At 48.4% G+C, this 20,308-nt stretch overlaps 1 protein-coding gene across 1 annotated transcript in view; it reads left to right on the forward strand.

Moving 5' to 3' along the window:
• Positions 1 to 20,308, forward strand: part of LOC308631637 (piezo-type mechanosensitive ion channel component 2-like) — a gene marked incomplete at its 3' end in the record, with an annotated part of 303,944 nt that overhangs the window by 166,400 nt on the left and 117,236 nt on the right. Inside the window, 1 exon segment of the mRNA XM_081263019.1 lies at positions 4,379 to 4,421. Within this exon segment, the coding sequence (XP_081119145.1) occupies positions 4,379 to 4,421 (43 nt within the window).

The following is a 20,308-nucleotide window of genomic DNA, read 5'->3' on the forward strand; positions in this document are numbered from 1 at the left end:
TCTAGAAGCCCAGATGTCCAGGAGCATGGTGCTGGCAGCTGGTGAGGGCTTTCTTGTTGCACTGGAATGTTGGCTGATGGCAGAGCAGAGTGGTGAGACAGAGCAGGCGTGCTAGCTTTGGTCTCCTTCTCTTCCATCATGGAGGCCCACCACGATGTCCTCATTCAATCCTCTTTATCCCCAAAGCCCCCTCCAAATGGTATCGGCATATGAATTGAGGGATTAAATTTCCCACACATGAACTGCAGAGGACACCCCCCCAGACAAAGCAGGAGGAAGAAGGTAGCACCCAGCATATGGCAGGAGAGTAAGCAAGGGGGTCAAGGATAGGGGCCCTGCAATACCTCACCTACCGGCCCTGTTTGCTCACTTGAAAAAGAGGTGGAATGATTGTATGGATTCCACAGAGTATTTTAGAAGGTTAAATTAGCTAATATATATGAAGTTAGCAGTCTGTAGGGGACTAATAAGCATACCTATTTTCATCATTATGCTACTTTGGGGGAAATGTCCATTCTCTTGACTTTCAAAATGGCTACAAGTTACCAAGAATGCTACCAGCGTCCAACATGTGGATCTCAAGGCATTGCTCTGACTTTCATGGTCCACATTCAGTGCTTTCTGAGATTCTCACACCAGAGCCCTGATTTCGAACCAGGGTTAGCAATGCTGGCTGATTTCTTCAGTGGATAGATGATAGGTAGGTAGGGTAGGTAGGTAGATAATTGATTATAGATTATCAATAACAGATGATAGACATGTAGACAGATGAAGGATAACAGATGAAAGATGACAGATGATATATAATAGAGAAATAGGTAAATAATAGATGACAGATAATAGACACATATGTGAAAGATGATAGATATATTGATAGATGATAGATTGATAGATGATAGAGAGAAAGAAGGAGAGAGAAAAGAACGACAGAGCTTTGTTCACACTTAGAGGGGGGAATTGCTGATAGATCCTTTCAGGGAGATAAGGCCGAGTGCACTGGCGGGTCAGCCCCTGTGGGAGTCGTGGCAGTGCCAGAGTTGTGGGTGTTAAAGGTGTTGGTGCCCAGGACACGTGAGACCAGGCACTAAAACCTGCTCGGCCAGCTGAGTGGCACTCGGTCTGGAGATGGACCCCCGTCAGTTCTGAGGGCGGGGACTGGTGCTGCACAGTGTCTTCTTCCTCCTGCTTTGTACAGCCGGTTTGGGAAGTGAAGACTCCTAGCTCGTGGTTTCCAGCTCTTCGCCCAGGACAGGAGGAGGAAGCATCTCTGAGCACCGCAGGAGTCTCCCTCCATGCATCCTCCTCCTCACTATAGACCCCTCACCCCTCTGCAGGGACAGCAGGCTCTTCCCAACTGTGGGGCCTGCCTGAAACCAGGGATCGCCCAGCCCTGGATACGCCTCGATCCTCAACATGCAGGCGTGTGCAGGGTCTAACCTGCCAATCGGGCTCAGTAATTAGCGATCATTAATAATGAAATAGAGCAATTTTAGCAATATGCTGTGATAAGAGTTAGCCCAAGCTTACCAGTCTTTCTTTGTTCCAGAGGTTTTCCATTTAGGGTTCAGATGGCAGTTGACCACGGGAAGCGGTGCTGCTTGAAGCGGGAAGCGCGCGCGGGTGCGGGGCGTGGTAAATCTCTCTTCAAGTGTCCGGTCCAGGCAGTCTGCCAGCCACTTTTGTTTTCTCCGCTTTTCCTCCGAGAGTCGGGCTGCTTTGGCAAAGGAGAGTGGTATTACCTTACCACGTGGAGCACAGTTAATGGCTTTAAAGAATTCCCCAGCAAGTCCTTAATGAGCTGCCAAAAATACTCTTGGTGCCAAAGGATCTGGATACGTCTGTTCCATTTACTGCCTGTCTCTCATTTCATCGTGAGGCGGCGCTGACCAAGGACATAAAAGTCTACAGCTCTGGGGCACTGTGGGTTTAAGGGCTGAAGGCAGGTTTTAATATGCCCCCAGCACGCGGGGAAGCTAGGAAGGTGTGCAGAGAAAGAAGCCTGTCGCTGTGCAAGAGGCTCGGGTGCCCGCAGGGGTCGCTCTTCCATCTACACTGGGCATGGCTGAGGGGCTTCACCATGTTGCCTCTAAGCCTTGCACCAAGACCGTGTCCTTCCTGTCTGAACAATTCCCATTTCTCCGCCACAGGAACTTAAGGCCTATTTCTTAATCAAAACTCCATGTTCAAAATATCAAATAGCAAATATATAACAGTGTAGCAGGATCGTTTATTTTTGAATTTCATATTGATAATAAATTGAATCTGCTAAGAAAAGAGTTTTCTTAAAATTTAAATGGAATTGGGGAATATGAGGAGAAGATCCGGGAAAGCAATGGAAATACAGAGCAGTTTAAAAGGTGCCTGTTTCCCTCCAGAAGCTCGGGTCTAAAGACGTGGCATCTAGACTTCCTCCCTCATCCCATCCCTCCCCACAGCCTCCCTGGGCTTCGCCTGGCCTGAGGTCAACATCTGGTTCTGCCCTGATGGGAGACTCTCCTCTCCGGCTCCTTACTTTGGAGCAGAGAGAGCCCAGCAGCCTTGAATACAACGCTGCTTTTGCCTGACAAGTTATCTGTCTTGATGGCTAGGATTTTAGGAGCAAGAATCCCTGAAATAGGGACTTTTGATGGCTTAGCATAAAGCTCACCAGACACAAGATGTTCACAGGGGACCTGCTTCTCTGGGCCAGAGGCCAAAAAAAATTCCTGGTCTGGTGAGTTCAAAGTCTGTGTCTTTAATTCCTACTCAGAAAAACATATTGGAATTCAGCTGGAAGAATGACATCATCCAAGAAAATAAGCCAACTCTGCTTTAAATTTGGTGTGTGTGTGTGTAATGCATATATGAAATTTTGTCCTTTATTATAAAGGTTATTTGAAACACTCCAACGTGACCAACTCATAGGGACCCAAACCCTGGGGTAAAACTCCAGCTCGCTGTGACTGCTTGTATCTTTCCTGGGGCTACTTCAGGCTGCCTGGGGCCACCCCCTCCTGTATAAGCTCCTGCTTTCCCAGGAGCCCAGGTAATGTCTGAGGGTGTCTGCGTGGCTACCAGAAGATGGAGCACTTGAGGTAGAGTTAAGAAAGGCACCCAAACACTTGCCCAGTGTTTTTGATTTCAGAAAAGAAGCAGGGTCACTTCTTAGCTACCTTTGAAGATTCAAGCCGGAATCTTCCACTTCCTGCTAGCAGAATTATCGTCCACAGAAAGGCAGTGATGATTTGCTCTGATTATCAATTAACGCACAACTTATGAATTTAGGGTAACATAAACAATCTGTTAGAATAATAGTTGCTGAAATCAAAATAGTTTTGCCACTGGCTAGGCCTCAGGAAAATGTAAAGCCCTCGAATTAGCCCAAATCCTTAACATGTGAACATGAAACATTTTCATTAAAATGTTCTTTGATTAAAATTAGTGCTTCTCTGTCTATCAACTACATGGAAAATTATTATGTGCCTGTCACTTCTGGAGGAATGGAAAAATTGTGGCAATTGTTTATATCCAGGTGTTCTTTGCTTTTGTGATTTGGATTTATTACTCCTCACATGATCTGGATAGCATTTTTACATTTTTGGCCATTAAAAACAGTTTTAAATTTAAAGAATGAAAATGCGGTCCCTTGGTGCAGCCCTGGTAAGAGGAAGGTGCGGTGCGTGGGTTGGACTTGAGGGTGTCACCTGGAGGGGAATATGCACCACGGATTGCAGGCCGAGGGTTGGAGTGCTTGGCGCACAGTGCACTGGGGTTTTCACAAGAGAGGCTTACTCACCCGGCCTGAGCTGGGCATCCTTGGGCGTTTGGCGGATGACTGTGTTTGATCTTTCTCCTTTGTCCATTTCTGTGTCTTCTCCATTTGTGGAATCTAGAAAATCTGATCTCTTGGAAGAAGAAGCAACTGGGAGGGCGGAGGGGAGGGCGGGATGGAGAGAGAGCTGTCAAGGGCACAGACTCATAGTTTGATAGAAGAAGTAAATTCTGATGTCATATTGCACAGTGGGCTGATTCTAATTAACATTAACTTACGGTAAATTTCAAAATAGCCAAAAGTGAGGACTTTGAAAGTTCTTACCGCAAAAAAAAGTGATCAATATTTCCGTGATGAATATGCTCATTATCCTGATTTGATCTTTACATGATGCATATATATAATATGTGGATACATCACACTGTTGCCTACAATATGGTCAATACTGTCAATCAAACACTAAATAAATTGAGGGAAACAAAAATATACTAAGGCCATCGGCAGAGTTGGGTTGTGGAGTGAAACCAGGTCATTCCATGTAGATGCCAAAGCAAGCGCCCAGCAAGAGCGTGCCACAGCAGGACAGAGCCAGTGAGCAGGGCACTGACCTTGTTTCCTCTGTTGCAGGCTCAACGTGGGAAAAGACGTTTCGGCAGATCGGCTTTGAAAGGTAAGCCGGGTCAGCACGTCTCCACCTCCTGCTACTTGTCTTGTCCTGTTTTATTCCAAGAGGTCTTTTGAATATAAGTCAGTTGTGTTGCTGCCACTGTTTGGCACAGCATCGCCTTGCCTCTGGTAGCCTCAGTGCCTTTGCACAGTCAGAGCTTTGCTATATAAACCATCCCAGCACGCAGAGTAGAAATCAACGTTAACTGGGAGTGGCTGACAGCAAGCCTTGCTCTTCTCCCAGTTATGAAAGCAGTTCCCGTCAGCTCCAAGTTCAATGCTGAGTCACACCTTGTGCAGCTACAAGTGTTCCTACACCAGAGTCCCCAAGAGAAAGAATATGGAGTCATTATAACATCAAAGATGTGGAGGTGGGGCCGGGACAGGTCCCAAACCCCCTCCTGGGGGTCGAGTGGCAGGTGGCAGGCAGCACTTCCCTTTGGGATTTAGGGTCTTACACTGAGCTTTCAATGGAGATGTAGCTATTAAAAGAGAGAAAAGTAGTTATAATTTTATTTTACTCTAAAAGTATATATTCACTAGTTGTTTTCACTGTATTGAAAACGTTCTTTTCTGGGGATGTTCAAGTTCACAGAGTGGTCAAAATAAAATACTAAAAACTGCGTCGTCTCTGCAGGGGCAACAGAAGAGTCAGTCACCTCTGACAGCAGTCCTTTGCCCCTGAGTCAGTGATTCCAGGATTTACTCATGTCCCTACACGCTCCATCTCTCACCGGCACCATCACGACCTGGTCTCCCTCCAGCTCTTGTCACTAGTTCAGGGTGTCAACCGAGGTTGACTCTGCATGACCAGATCCCAGGGGGTTGTGCTGGGCGTGGTGGCACACACCTGCAATCCCAGTGACCTGGGAGGCTGAGGCAACTGAGCGAGTCTCTTGTCTCAAAAAATAAGAAAGGGCTGGGGATGTGGTTCAGTGGCTGAATGCCCTTGGATTTGATTTCTGGTACTGAAAAAAAAATTGATGAGGGGGAAAACAGGTCCAGCTTCATTCCAGTGTGAAATCTCTCTCTCGATTCTTCGTCATGTGATGAGGAATTTCAAACACATAGAGAAGTAGAGAGAGACAGTGGAGGTCGTATACCCACACCTAGCGTCGACGGGGCTCGACCAAACTCACTGTTTCTATTTTCTGATTTGGGCTGAAATATGTTAAACAAAATCTCTAACCTCACAACACCCTTTCCTCTGTAGGTGAGAACAACAGGCATTTTCTCCCTGAGCCCTAACCCACTGTCATCCGCAGTAGTACAACTAGCCCTAGTACAACTTCAGCCCAGTCCCTGGCCACAGCACTGAAGCAGCCCAGTGGCAGAAGCTTGCCCTGCAGACCCGAGGCCAGCTCATCCCCAGCACTAGAAACAGGCGAAAAAGACCCAGTTGATATTTACATTTCCCCATCATGTTGAAAATGTCCTTTTTCTTGGTTTGAATCTGCAGGCCACTAGAAGCCACATGTCCCTCCTCATTATGACCTCTTTTAAGCCTCCTTATTTGATCAGGGGTCCCCTGCCCCCACCAATTCCTTTGTCTTGCTTTTCTTTAAGTCATAAGCTTGGAGGAGCCTGGCCCATTGTCTTGTAGAATCTCTCGGTGCCAGGACTCGACCTCTGTGCTGCCCTTTTGGGGGGGGGTGTTCTAACCTCTCTGTTGTGGGACTTTCGAGGGTTCCACTTGCAGCCTGGGAAGGGACTCGTGACTTCCTGCCCTTTGGCACAGACCCTCTGGTCCTCCTGGTCCTCCTGGTCCTCGAGGTCCCGGGTCCTGGCACAGCTGGCTCTTCCCGTCTCCTCCGCCCTCCGCTGTGGACCTGTAGTCAGGGTCCCTCCTGGAGCCCAGCCTTCCCTGCTGGGGAGTGGCATTTTGAAACCACTCTCTAGACACCAGGGATGGTTGTCACGACTGGGTGCCATCTTTTCTGGGCCTTGTCGACAGATGGAGCTAGGAAATATATTTTTTAAGAAGACTAAATCCTGAGCTCATACAGTGTTCCCAACTCAAACGTGGCCTTGCAGAATCTTCAACCTCTCTGAAGCTACCGTTTTCACTCTTTTCCACTGAAAAATCTTCACTCTTAATAAAATTCCCTCGTTTCGTTTTATATATTTTCAAAATAATACTAATATCCCCACTAATGCCAAGGTGGCTGGAGGAGGTTTTGAAAGCTGGCCGCTGGCCCGATGGGCGTCCTGTTCAGAATGTGCCATCAGAAGGCAGAGAACCACAGTATTTTGAAATTGTTTTCTTCTCTTTGTGTGATCGTATCTGAAATTTTATATGTAATTCCGTTTAGTTTCAACAGACTGTTCCTCGTGGTTAGTGTTATTTTGAATATGTGACGTTGACATGGCTCCAGGCCATAGTATGTCATGAAGTCTGTTAGGGAACATCGGCACCATCTCCCCCTGGGCTCTGGCCTCCCTTCCCTGGTGGTCACGGTATCAGCTTTTGATGTGAGCTCACAGCAAGTGCAGGGCAGCCTCCCGCAGCTCCAGTGTGAGGAAGGCGCGTCACAGGCAGTCCCCTCCTTGTGACTTGCACTAGTGGTGAGTCCCACCTCAGGGTATGCAGATGGTCTGCCTTCTCTAGCCTGCAGGTGGCCGTGCTCTGTGAGCGCATGCAGCTGGGAGAGTGGTCCAGCCACCCTCCTGCAAATCCGGGATCTGATTCAGCATCCACTTTGCTAATAGTCTCAGGGACACAAGCCGTGTGGGTACAAGCCCAGGTGATGCAGAGAGACCCAGGAGACCACAGGTCTTTCTTCCCACCAGTCCCGACTCTGCCATAGATGAGGCTTCTTACTCATTTCTTTCTCCCTCTTGTTTCAGGGAGCATTTGACTTTGCAACATCCCGTTTTATACCCAAGAAATTTAAACAGCTCATGTGACATCTCCTCATAAGTCAATGGATTGCAGATTTGTGTACTGTGAGACCCTGCACCAGGAATGGCTTGCTTGAAGCATTCCACTGACGAGGACTGTCTCCTAAGGAAACAGCACTGATGTACTTGACCAGTGATCTAGTTGATATAGTTCCTTTGGATTTTGTTACATTTAAGCATATAACATTTTGAGACAGGCCTTGCTAAATTGCTGAGGCTGGCCTCAAACCTGCAGTCCTCCTGTCTGAGCCTTCCCAGTAGCTGGGATCACAGGCCTGTGCCACTGTGCCTGTGACTCCCAGCAGCAGTGCCCAGGAGTGGCAGAGCATGCTGTGGACTCAGGAGCTTTGCCAGCCTGATGGATGACTAGTAGTGCCCCAGAGCCCTTTCAGGCTACATTTGTCTGTGGCCATTTTTCCATCAAGAGCAGGTGAGACTCTTGGCTTTCTCCTAAATGAAGCACTTTGAACAAGAGCTTCTTGTAAAATGGTTCAGGATCCACAGGATTCGGCCATTGAAACCACATTAGATTCTCAGCATATCAGTCTTATTAAAAGAGCTCCCATGTGCCAAGCACTATGCTGAATCATTTTCATCCTTACAATAACCCACAGACGAGGAGTTGCCAAAGTTCTGCCATAGGGAACAGAGGATGGCTTTCCAACCCTGCAGGCCACTTGAGTCTTTGCAACCTACCAACGTTGTGTTGGTGCAGAAAGCAGCCATGGAGTTTGTATTCATCCAAGAAAACTGGATGAACACAAATGGGCAACCGCAGGGCTTGGGTGCTGGCCATCATCTGTTGATGCTCACCATGGACTGTGGTCTCACAGGCACAAAGATTCGGAAGAACAAGTAGGGCTTCCTACATGGGCACCGTCCCTCGTGTTGACCTGTGTACACATCCTGGTTACAAAGGCTAAGCTTTCTACAAACACCACTTAGAGTTCTTGAACTAAGATCTTTTTTTCCGTTTTGTGTTTTACTTTTCCTGTAGCTCTGGGGACACAGCCTCAAGTCACCAGTTACTGACTCTTCTCATTTTAGGACTACTTTGCACAAAGCCAGAGAGTACAATCTCCATCTGAGAGTGCTTCCCTAAAATGTGAATGCTCCCCAATAACTGCATAAATTAAATTGCTATGGGGCACAGTCCAGGAGTCTGTTGTTGAACGGTGGTCTTTGCCATCTTGTGCAGTGCTCACATGACAGCTCCATTGAGGGTACTCGGTGTCATCCTGAGTACCCTCAATGGAGCTGTATTAAATGTAGTCACACTATGTCCTCCTGCATTTTGTCATTTAAGAGCAGACAGAGTTCTCTGCTTTGCATCAAGTGTCTCAAAATACAGAGCAGACACTGGTCTTTGGGGGCTTGTCCATTTGCAGCTGCAAAGCGTGTGCCAGCTGGGCTGTCAGCTGGGGCTCTGCTCTTCACTGCTTGAGTCAGCTGGTCTTGGTCTTAGAGAACATTCCAATTCTACCTTTAAAGAGCACCTGGTTCTTCAGAGCAGACATAAGAGGTGTTGATCCTTCCTCACTGTGTCCTTTGAAGTCTTCTCCCCCGCCTGCTTGTCACAGCTTATCTGAGTGAGGACATGGAGAGGGAAAAGACGTGACTGAGTTGGCTAGAGCTTCTCCAGGAGCAGGAACATGGGCATCCTGGGTGGAGCACAGGGTGCCACCCGCCTGCCCACCTCTTGCATAACCCTGCAGGGGAGGTGCTGGACCGTCCTGGGAGCTGTGTGCAGCCATTTCCTCTCTGGAAACCCACTGCCACCTGAGGCACCGCCCCCATCTGAGGTCACCTCCACCCTGCACACAGTGGCTTCTCCCACTGTGGGGCACCAGGACTCTGCATTAGGACTTCACTGGGGAAGCGTATTGTGCCCAGGAAGTCAGTGTCAGGACCTGGGTCTGTGTTCTGTCCAGCAGGTCCCCCACCCCGGCCCTGCAGCACCCTCAGCCACAGGGCAGGAGCGCTTGGTTTCAGTTGGAGGTCTACGCGGTGCCTCACATACCGGGGCCTCTTTCAGAAAGCTCCCTTTCCCGGGAAGACTTCCTGAGCTTGGATGGTGCACATTTCCAGATCACAGTCATCTCGGCCAGTGCCAAGGTGGGCCCGGTGGGCAGGGCTTTGTAAATTCACTTTTCCTCTGCTGTCCTACCAAAGAGTTGCTAGCTGAGGTGGCTTTGAAACCAAAATGGCCCCAATTCTCAGTGACTCAATGCAGCAGATGCTTCTTTCTCGCTCCTGCAAATGTGGAAGAGAGACCACAGGACTCCAAGCAGCATGTCCACATGGGGTCCATGGTCAGCTTCTGTCCCTGTGATGCCTTTGTTTCAATATGACGCTTCTGAGTTGGCCTGGGCCTTCATAGGGAGCCTGGCCAGGTGCACCAGGGTTGTAAATGCCTCTACCTGGGAGTAGCACTTGACTACCACGCATGGTTGACAGGTGCCCCTCCGCTGAGGGCCCAGAGAGAGACGAAAAGCAGAAATGTTAGAAAGCGCTAGTAATGGTAATGTCTACCACCATAAACTCTGAGCAAGGTCTGAACATGGGTTTTTCTTTCCAAGGCTGCATATTTCAGCAAGTAATTAGTCCCAAGCACATAACCTGCCAGCAGAAATAAGAGTTCCTGCTTGGTAAGAGATCCTGTTTCTGCCTGTGTCAAAAATAACAATCTCTTACTGATCTTGTGCCCATTTTCTACTAAAGAAGCAAAGAAATTTCTCAATAAATGTATGTAATCAGTACAGCCCTTCAAATTACATTATTCACCTGATTATATGTGATTTTATTTGATGATCTACTTGAATTGTGGAATGAAATATCTTGCCCTGTCAAAGAACATTTTAAATCACAAATCATGCTGCAAATAGCCTGTTGAACAAAGCACATGGACTCCAGGACTTTTTCCCGGTGCAGACATAATTCAGAAGCCTTGCTTCGTGTATCAGGGAGACCCCAGGCCTCCACAGCGTGCTGTTGGGTCTGCTGTGTCTCACCTGTGGAGAGACCCCCTCTGAGTGACACCGTCTGGTGACCTTCGCAACCACTTGCTCCTGGGCCACCAGCCCTGCTTGTCACCTCCTCTCATCACCTCCTCACACCTCTGCTCGATACTGCACATACTTTATGGAAACTTCTTCCTGGGGTCCGGGAAGTCCTCAGGCTGTTAGCATGAAACTGACCACTGCCCAGGTGCCCCACATACTAGCCATTATGGGTTGGTGGAGGGGCGAGTGGCTCATGATGTTGACACCCAGCACCTGAGTGGTAGGAGCTTAGGAAGCAGTGGGCTTCCGCCAAAGCCAAGAAAGAAAAGAGCTGGTCCTTTTCACCAGCAGCTCACAGCAGCCTGGTGGAGGGGAAGGGTCACAGCCGCAGATGGGGCTGCTCACTCCTGAGAGGAACAGAAGGCAGGTGCAGCTCCATTCTGTCTCGTCAGGCCTCCTGCTGAACTCTGTCAACAAGGAGGGACCCTCTCCAGGTCCTTTAGGCTGCCAAGTCCACACTGGAGCCCAGTGATGGCCACTCACTCCCCTTATCACAACCGGATCAGATCCAGAACTGCACTTGGGAGGAGCCACATCCGCTCAGGCACAGTTAAACGATGAGACCGAGGGCTGAGTGAGGCTCTGACTGCTGCAGTGTGGCCAGGCAGCTGGGCATGCCCATCCTTATCCAGTGCAGTGGTCTGAACGGCCCCTAAAGGTCCAGGTGCAGGAGGCTTGGCCCCCAGGGTGGCCACATTGGGAGACAGTGGAACTTTGTGGGGCTGTGAGGTCCTAAGAGAAGGGTCAAGGTCATTCTGCACAGTCCAGTTATTACAGACGCCTGAGCCAGGCCCCTGTCTCTCTCTGGCTTCCTTCTTGAGATGTGAGCCCTGCACGCACTCCCACCATTGCCGTCCACTGTGATCGATGCTGCCCACAGGCAGGCCCTCACAAGAGGCCAAACAAAGAGGGCCACCTGGCCTCTGACCTTGAACCTGCATGACTATGAGCTGGCAAACCTTCCCTCCGTCCCACAGACGGCCTCGCATGCTTTGTTATTGGGAAGCGGAGCTGAGGACTGCACCTGGTTCATTGGTTTTCCATTCCTTCAGGAGCCTTCTGTCTTTTGGGCCCACCCCAGCTCCCCTCAGAACCTGCTCTAGGCCCCTGGCCACTAGCCTGCATTCTCTCTTCTGACTTCCCAGCATCTCCTCTGCCTTCAGAATCGAGCAACTGATGCGTTTGTGGCCAGCACATACCTCACAGTGCTCCCCGTGTCTCAGCAGGAGAGCAAGGTGGCCTCCTGGCAGCCTCCAGTGCTGGCCCAGCCGCTGGTGGATGAGAGGCACTCGGTGTTGATAAATGACATTTCACGTAGATATTAGTGTGTTGTGCTCTGTTGGCTCACCCCCCAGTCTCATGGAATTTGCCCTTCTCAATAAATTTTAGTTACTATTTATTATCCTTCCCTTTAGAGAATGAATAGATTCCTTGGAAAACTTAAGGCCAAATTTTAATATTGTTCTTCTCTAGCTTCATAACTCACCAACTGGGTTATAGAGATTGATGTTATTTCTTTAGGTAATGTCATATAAAAATGTTGAGAAATAACACAAAAGCGAATCCCAAGGTTTTCACATGCTGTTCTTTGTGATAGCTTACCCCAAGAAACGAGGGGGAACAATAAAATCAGTCTCCGTGAAAAAAGTGAAGCTTGTTCCCCCGCGCTACTGCCGTTTGTTTCTGAAGGTTCTGGATTGAGGCCTGAGTTGAGGAGTCCAGTGAATGCTCTGAGCACTTGTTTGTACCAAGACAGACACGGCGTCCTCTTGCCTCTCTGAGAAGTGTGCAGAGGTCGGAGTCCAGCGCATGCCCTCACCGAAGCCGTGTGGAACAGCAGTGCCCTACACCCGGGCAGGACTCAGCTTCCTCCGTTATAGGCCAATCCTGTCTCGTGGTGGCTTCTGGAAGATGAACGTCTAGGTTCTTTCAGACAGTAGGTAAATAAATAAATATTCTTGGACAGTTTAGCAACCTATTTCAAGACTGTAACATAAAATTTACAACCAAGAAACAACTAGAAGAAAAAATGTTTCTATATTTTAATGTTTAAATGTGTGTCCACCATATTAATTTGTTCATCTAGTGGAACAGCTTGAACCTCTACTCCTACCCACTCTGGGGCTGGATATGGGGGTGTGGATGAACAGAACAGGGAAAGGAGCTCAGCTTCCTGTACTGACCTCTCTGCTGAGTGGCCTCCCCACAGGACTCGCTGACTCTGCGCGGTGTTCTGGTCAGGTCCTGCTGGGTGATGCTGGGCTGACCCATATCTCAGTGACTTGCAGGACGCAGGCTCATTTCCTGCTCATATCACAGAGGCTGTGGATCAGTGGTGGCTCTTCTTCAAGTGTCGTCTTCATCCTGGGACCCTGGTTGCTGGACTCTTCTTTGGTTCCTGCCTTTGTTGTGCCAAGCCAAGCGATGGCACTTAGTGTTTGTCAGCATGACACGTGCCATTCCTGCTGTGAGCCTCCCAAGGGGCTTGCACAGCCCAGTCCAGGGTCTGTGGGTGTGGAAGGCTGCTCCCCTCAAAGGAGCCCATGAGGAACAGCCCAGGAGGTGTAACGTAGTCCCAGAAAAGGAGAGAGACCAGGAGGGTAGTAACGCAGCCCACACAGGAGATCTTTCCCACGTTACCAAAGAGTAAACTCCAGGAGGTTAAGCATCGTACTGAAGGTCACGCAGTTAGTGAGTGTCAAAGGCGAAACATGAGCCCAGCTGATGGGACCCCACCCTTGCTCACTGGCAGTCCACTGTGCTGGTGTCTGTCGCACTTCACCTTGACCAACATTTGTTGGCCAAAGGACCAGAGACTTGCTGGGTGCTGGGTAGTGAGCAGCCATGGTCTTGGTCTTACCCAAGATAGCTCTATGTCAACATAGAATATGGTACAGCGAGTTACGTGCTGCCACTTAATGGCTTGACAGTGTTTGTTGTGCCAGGTCCCTTTATACATGTATGACAGAAGTGGAAGGCAGAGAGGCGGCGCTGGTCAGTGACGTATGAGCACAGGGAGGTGGAGTGAAGTCCGCTCACAGTTGGGGAGGGTTGGAAGGAAAGTCGTCAGAGGATGCTTCACTTCAGGGGATGCATGGGAAGTGCCTGCCCAGGAAGTACCCTTAAAGGCAATGCCACCAAGTTTCACTCTAACCTTGGTAGCAGCAGGAGAGATTGAAGACACGCATCTGAGTCTGTTTTCTGTTGCCATAACAAAATACTCAATGCTAGGTAACGTATTTGGTTCACAGCTCTGGTGACTAGAAAGTCCAGACATCTGGTGAGGGCCCCTGGCTGTGTCACAACACGGCAGGAGCATGAGAAGGAGATCTCACGTGGCAAAAGAGAAGGTGTCCCCAGGGCCTGCAGGCCTCTGCATTCTGCATGAAGGTTTTCTCCAGCCTCTCAGAACCCTGCTTCATCCACATGCAGGTTGGCCTGGAAGGGCTTGAGATTAGAGCCCTGCTGCTCCCCAGTGAGCCAGAGAATTGGGTGGACTTGGGCACGCCCTGGACAACCCAAGGCATGTTCCATGGGGTTCTGCCAAAACTTCCCAGGAGCTCTGCAGTAACAACCCATAGCAACACCCTCCGGGGGGGGGGGCTCTCCTCTCCTCCCTGTGCCTCCTTCAATACTTCTGCAGCACTCCCCAGACACCCCACCCACACCCCACCCCACTCTCAGCTTCTGTACTTTGGAGAACAGGGACTGGGGTGTTTGTGCTAAATTATCCTAACTCATAGGAAACCCAGCAGTTTGGATTTCAGTTTTATCTCGCCATGGACTTAATTCTCTGAGGGGACAAAATAACACTATTAGTGTCTATATTATTTGAACCACCACTTATCACCTTCTATGAACTTTTAGAAACCCTTGGTGTCTAATTTCTAGGGGTAATGAGAGACAATATGGCAGGTGCCTAGAGAAGCTGATGAAGAGAGTCAGACCTGCCCTCCAGAACCGAGCTCTGCTGCACACAGGCAGAGGAGTCTGCGTACAGGTCCAGGGTGCAGAATCAACACTGTGCATGAGTCCCAGTTCAAGAGCCATGCTTAAGATGGAAATATCAATGCACGTCTTGCTCAAGTGATGAGATCTCCAAATGTCCAATGCTGCCTCCCCTGAATTCTCTGGAAGCAGATGGGCACTGATTGGAGCCTGGGCCTTAGCTTCCTACAGCTGGAGAGTCCAGAGACCCTGAGAGGGTCTTTCCTTCTTTTGCATGTGGCTGTACTGAGGCACAGAAAAATTAAACAGGAGACCTGAAATGTAAATGTTTTAATCAGTATCTGTTCAAAGTCCAGATCTGACTTTGCATTTGATGAATTTACTTAGATGAAATTGTGTTACAAATGAATTTGTTTTGCCACCATTTAACACTAAGCTTGTCAACACTAGTAGTGATGACAACATGTGACCAAGCACTTGGGACTCTATTGTGTATTCTTTCTCCTCCTTAAACCCCCCTGCTAGCACCATCGCACTTGTGGACATAGAAGCCATGCACAGGGCATCTGTGCCTGGTAGCCACAAAGCTCAGAAGAGGTGGGCGGGAGATTTGAATGGGAACCCATGATCCAGGCTGTTTTCTTGCTTTGGGTGAGAATGAGTATCAGTTGTCAGAAATAACTCTACTGTCTTCGCTCAGCATCTCCTGCTGAGTGTGTGTGTGGGGGAGGGGGAGCTGATGCTGCACACACACACACACACACACACACACACACACACACACGCGTCACAGTTTTTCCCAGCTGCTCACAGTGCAGAATCTGCTCTCTAGAAGGCTAAGTCAAGCCCGGAGACTCAGAGAGGACTCCTGGGCTGGAGAGTCTGTGGTGATTCTGTGGCTGTTCTCTTCCTATAAAACAAGCCGCGGGAGGGCCCTCTGCCTTGACATATGGATGGGACTGACTCTTTGTCCCGCGAGCATCCCTGGACATTGCTGAGTTTCCATGGGAATCACTAGTTCAGTCCCACTTTAAAGGGGGCTTGTCTGTTTTTAACAAACATGTTCTTTCTCTTACTTTCATCTTATTTTCAAAAACTCATTATTAAATAAAGAGTCAAGGACTGGGAACTTAGCTCAGTGGTAGAGGACTTGCCTGGCATGTGCCAAGCCCAAGGATCAATCCTCAGCACTGGGAGGGAAAAAAAAAAAAAAAACAAAACCTAAGTGCAGTGGTTACACCTGGAATTGCAGAGACTCTGGAGGTTGAGGCAGGTGGGTCTCAAGTTCCAGGCCAGCCTCAGCAACTTAGCAAGACCCTGTCTCAAAATAAAAAATAAAAATGGCTGGGGACATAGCTCAGAGGTAGAGCACCCCTAGTTCCAATCTTTAGTACGGAAAGGAAGGAAAGAGGCAAGTGTTTGCTAAGTATCAATGTAATATTGTATTAGCGCAGGTTGAGGGAACTCTGATTCCTTGCAAATGGTTGACAGGAGCAATCAGTTAAAAGGATTTTAGGCAGAAATGAAGAGTGTTCAGGCAGAACCAGGTGGAGGAAGCAGCAGAAGCTTTCTTCCCCAAGGGACCGTGACCTCTGTGATCATGCTCAGCCTCGCCTGGGAGGCCACCATCCAGAATGGAGATGCAAATGTCCTGCTAGGATGCCGTGGTCAGAAGTCACCTTAGCTCCCTGAGAGAGGACTTGATGTGACAAAGACCAGATGAGTGGCTTTCTCTTCAGTCCAATGACGTCCTGATTGCCAGGACACACCTGCAACTTGTCCAGAATCCTGTCAGACTCTGTCTAGCCGACTGTTGTGAGATGGCCGTCCACACCAAGAGAGAACAAGGTCTCGCTTTCTCTTGTTCAAGCACTTAAGTGCCCATAGCTCCCACACAATCAGGAGGCAACTAGATCCCCCTCACTAATTTACATGCATGTAATAATATGCCATATTTTTATATAATCACTTTCATTAAATATTCTCATGCATTTGATCGAATTTGCTGTTCACTTTGCCAAAATATTATGTGTACACTTGAAATACAGATCAAAATTCACAGAATTAATAAAGGCACACAAATTTAACATAGAATGTGTGTATTTGTGTATCAGAAGTAGACAATTTACACTTTTAGCCTGTTGAGAACTTAACCTAGGACTTTGGCTTCCGACTTAGAAAGCAATGAGCTTCACCTTCACTTATTTAAGTAGTGACATCACTTAATAAGTAGTTGGTAAAAGGATGGTTTTCTTCTAGACAAAAGTATGTCATCCTTCACTAAATCTTCTCTTTCAAAACACGATTGGAGAAGATATCTTCTGATCTGCTGTCTTTGTCCTCGTCTCATTGGGTCATTATGACTAATACAAGTAGCCTCTAAGTTTATAAGTAGCAGTGATCGGCTGTGCAGAGAACCGTGCCTTTTTGAGGTCAAAGCTGAACCTGGATCAGAGGTGTCGCATGAGCACTTTAGACTCACCAGTGACATGAGCAGAAGGACTGCCTGACATATGAATGAAAGACCACATGCCTGGGTATGGGTGACCAACGGGAGACAGGACACCATGCTGGTGAGGTAGAAGAGGAGCATGGATGACCAAGCTCTGCCCCGGGGTGTTTGGAAGGATGGCGTTAATGGGCTAATACTCACAAGCTCAAAGGGTTCTTATCTCTTATTTCTTCCGCATCCAACTTACAAGTCTGAAATTCCTTCTGTCATAGCTCAAATTACCATAAAATGCCCTTTCGATAGCTCAGCCAATGACACAGCTAGGAACGAAGACATTTTTGCTCAGATAAAGTGGCAGCTTCTCCTATGGGGACCTTAGAGGCACTGAGTTTTTCATTGGATCCTGGGATGAGCAAAGTGGAAACAGTTGCTCCCCTGCCCCCGTCTACCTACACACACACACACACACACACACACACACACACACCCTTCCAACATTCACACAAACTATTTGAAGTAATGAAATTGTGATCCTGTGCCATTCCTGCAGGTCATATGTAAATGTTGATTCATGGGGTTCAGTGACTTCTTTAGCAGAAGCCAGTGCCCCTCCCCTCTGCTAATCCTGTAGACCCCCAAGGACTCTCAGAGGTCAGGTGCAGGTCTGTTGCAAACTTTCCCCTGCCTTCTGAATTAATTAGAGGTCTCCAACATAACACCCAGGACCTCCCCACCTGTGATCCCCACTATTCCTTTGGCACACGTCAAGCTTCCTCATATTGGGGATCTGACTCACCGCACCTTTCAGCCCCTTTCCCCTGAGCCTTTGATTCACGCTTCATTGCCGCAACCTCTCTCCATCTGGTGGATGCCTGCCATGTCACCTCACCCTTGAAGCCTTTCTGGAACCTTCCTGTCCTGATTTTCTGTGTGTAAATTATTGTTACTAAGTTCTTCTTAAGTACAACTTGTGTCTGTCATAAGCATCCGTATAGGGCCGTGTGCTCTATCCAAGCCCTGCTCTGAGTCCAGGGCCTTCTGCAGAAAAGGTAGAAAATAAACATTCATTGCACTCAATTTCATAGTTTGTAAGCTAAAATTTGACAACAAAATTATGTTTTTAACAGTGTCACTAAGAATGATTCTCAGAGTTTCAATCAGCCTAACTATCTTCCATAGCAAATTGTTTTATTAAGGCTACGTAATCACTCCTATGGAAGAGGAAGGAGCAGCTAGTCCATCACATGAAAGAGCTGTCACTCCCATGTCAGAAGGATCATGTGAAAGAGTTACAATTGGCTGGTGGTGCAGAGTGTACTTGCCCTGCAGCCTGAGAGGGTGATTTCAGAAGTCATCTGTGTGCACTTGAGAATGTAGGTCAGTGGTAGAGTGCTCACCTTGCATGAGAAACTAAAAAGCCATGGACATTAGTTTAATAGAAAAATAGCAGCAGTCACATCTACAGTGGTGTTCAGCATTTTTGTTTTTTTTTCTCCAGGGATTTTAGGATTTGGGGATTAGTACAGGATGAGGATCCATAATCCAAAATTCTTGGGACCATATTTCAGCTTTCAGAATGGTTCAATTTTGGAATATTTGCACATATATAATGAAGTATCATGGAGCCAGGACACAATGTAAACATACCATTCATTTATACTCTGTAGACACAAAACCTGAAACTAATTTTATACAACATTTTAAATAATTTTATGCATGGAGCCATGTTTCACGGTGTAGAATTTTCTACTTGTATCTGCCTGTTGGTGCTCAAAAGATTTCAGGTTTCGGAGCATTTAGGACTTGGGGTTTTCAGATTAGGGATGCTCAACCTTTCTTCATTCTGTTGCCTCAGTGAATTCTGGGTGGGTCGCCTTATTCTGGGATGTTCAGACATCTTGTCCTGCCAAGGTTGTGTGGCAGGCCATGACAGAGAAGCAGATGACACTGGAAAGCACACCACATCCCCAGCTCTACCAGTCACAGTAGATGACGACAGAACAACCAGCAGCTACCTGCTCCCACTGGAGGAGCTGGAGACAGGCAGTGCCAGCAGACGCTGCCAAGGGTAGTGACCCTGCACCACTGTGTCCACCCCAGCAGTAAATAATCTTTCCCCTGACTTGTTATTCAGGAGCAAGTAGCATGAACAGGACAGAATCTGAGACGCCTCAGACTGGGCTTCCAGTGGCTTCCTCCTGAGGCCTGCTATTGACCTGCTTACCCTAAACAGAGAGGAAATTGTTTTCACTTGGTTGTCATGAGAAATGTTTGGGTTTGGAAACTTCCCTGCACTCTGTTCTAACCAGTTAAATGTGTTTATTTAGAAATCCACATAGATAATCGAATCCCATATTGCACTGGGTGCAATTTAAGTGCATTTGCTGGTGTTTTTGCATTAGAACACTAATGGATGTGGACCGCAGCCCAGGGGGCATAGGAAACCCTCACCCATGGAAATCTGAAACGGAATGCTTGGGCTCTGACCCAGGTTGTTGGGTGGCCACCAGTGCTTTCCAGAAAATGGATGTTAACTTCTTAAAGAAAGGCAGTGGCAGACAGCATCGAAGCTGCTCTGTTTGGCCCACCCATTCCTGCTGGGATTTGTGGCTCTTAGGAATGCTAGAATGTTTTCTGAGTCACCCATACATTGTACCCTGTGTTACTTTTAGGGAAAGAAAAACAATAACACTACCAACAAAACCAATTCCATTTGCTGCCAAGGGCAGATATAAACCTGTGGATCAGAGGGAAGGGTACCCATTCCTGCTGAGGAGTGCTCGTACCCTGCTCCTCTGTGGTAGGCACCCTCGTGACCAGTCCCACATCAACGTGGAGGTGGCAACACCTGCATCCCACCAGCAGAGGCACCCCTAACACCTGTGCAGGCCTCTGGTTCTGGGTGATTGCTGAGCGGCCTCACATGGTCCTTGTCTTTCTCTACCAAGGAATCCAGGAGGAGCCTGCAGCCCAGGGCACATAAGCACCGTGAGGGTGCATGTTCTCTGAGGACCATGGATAGCCAACAGAGGTATCTCAGAAAGCAGTGGCCTCATAGAAGCATGGCCGAGCTTGTTTCTCCTAGAGATTGTCTTCTTGAGAAAGAGGGGAGGGACTATGAGATCCAAAGCCACAGAACCTTAACACATCTGTGTATCAAGAGGCGGGGGGGGGGCGACAGAATAGTGCCTGGCCCTCAGCAGACACCTGGAGAATGTTGAATGGAAGTGCCTGTCGGGTTGCATGCTAAAATGAGGAATTCACTGCGGCGGAAACAGCCACTGCTGGCACTCAGCCCCACCAAGTTGATCAGCTGTGATAAGTGATGATTTCCCATACAATTCGATTAAGAGGTAGTTGTTAAATAAGGCTCTCAAGCCAGCCTTGAGATTGGCTTGAAGAGGGACAGGAAGCATAACCACGGTCTCATCTGAACTGCCCCCTGTTCTCAGACACGCCTATGTCCATGTGCACGCGTGAGTGTGAGCTGTCAGGAGCCACGCCCAGAGGCCCCGGGTCTGGACTGAA

This window comes from Spermophilus citellus (genome assembly GCF_964194105.1).
Source record: "Spermophilus citellus genome assembly, chromosome: 12".
NCBI classification, from domain to species: domain Eukaryota; kingdom Metazoa; phylum Chordata; class Mammalia; order Rodentia; family Sciuridae; genus Spermophilus; species Spermophilus citellus.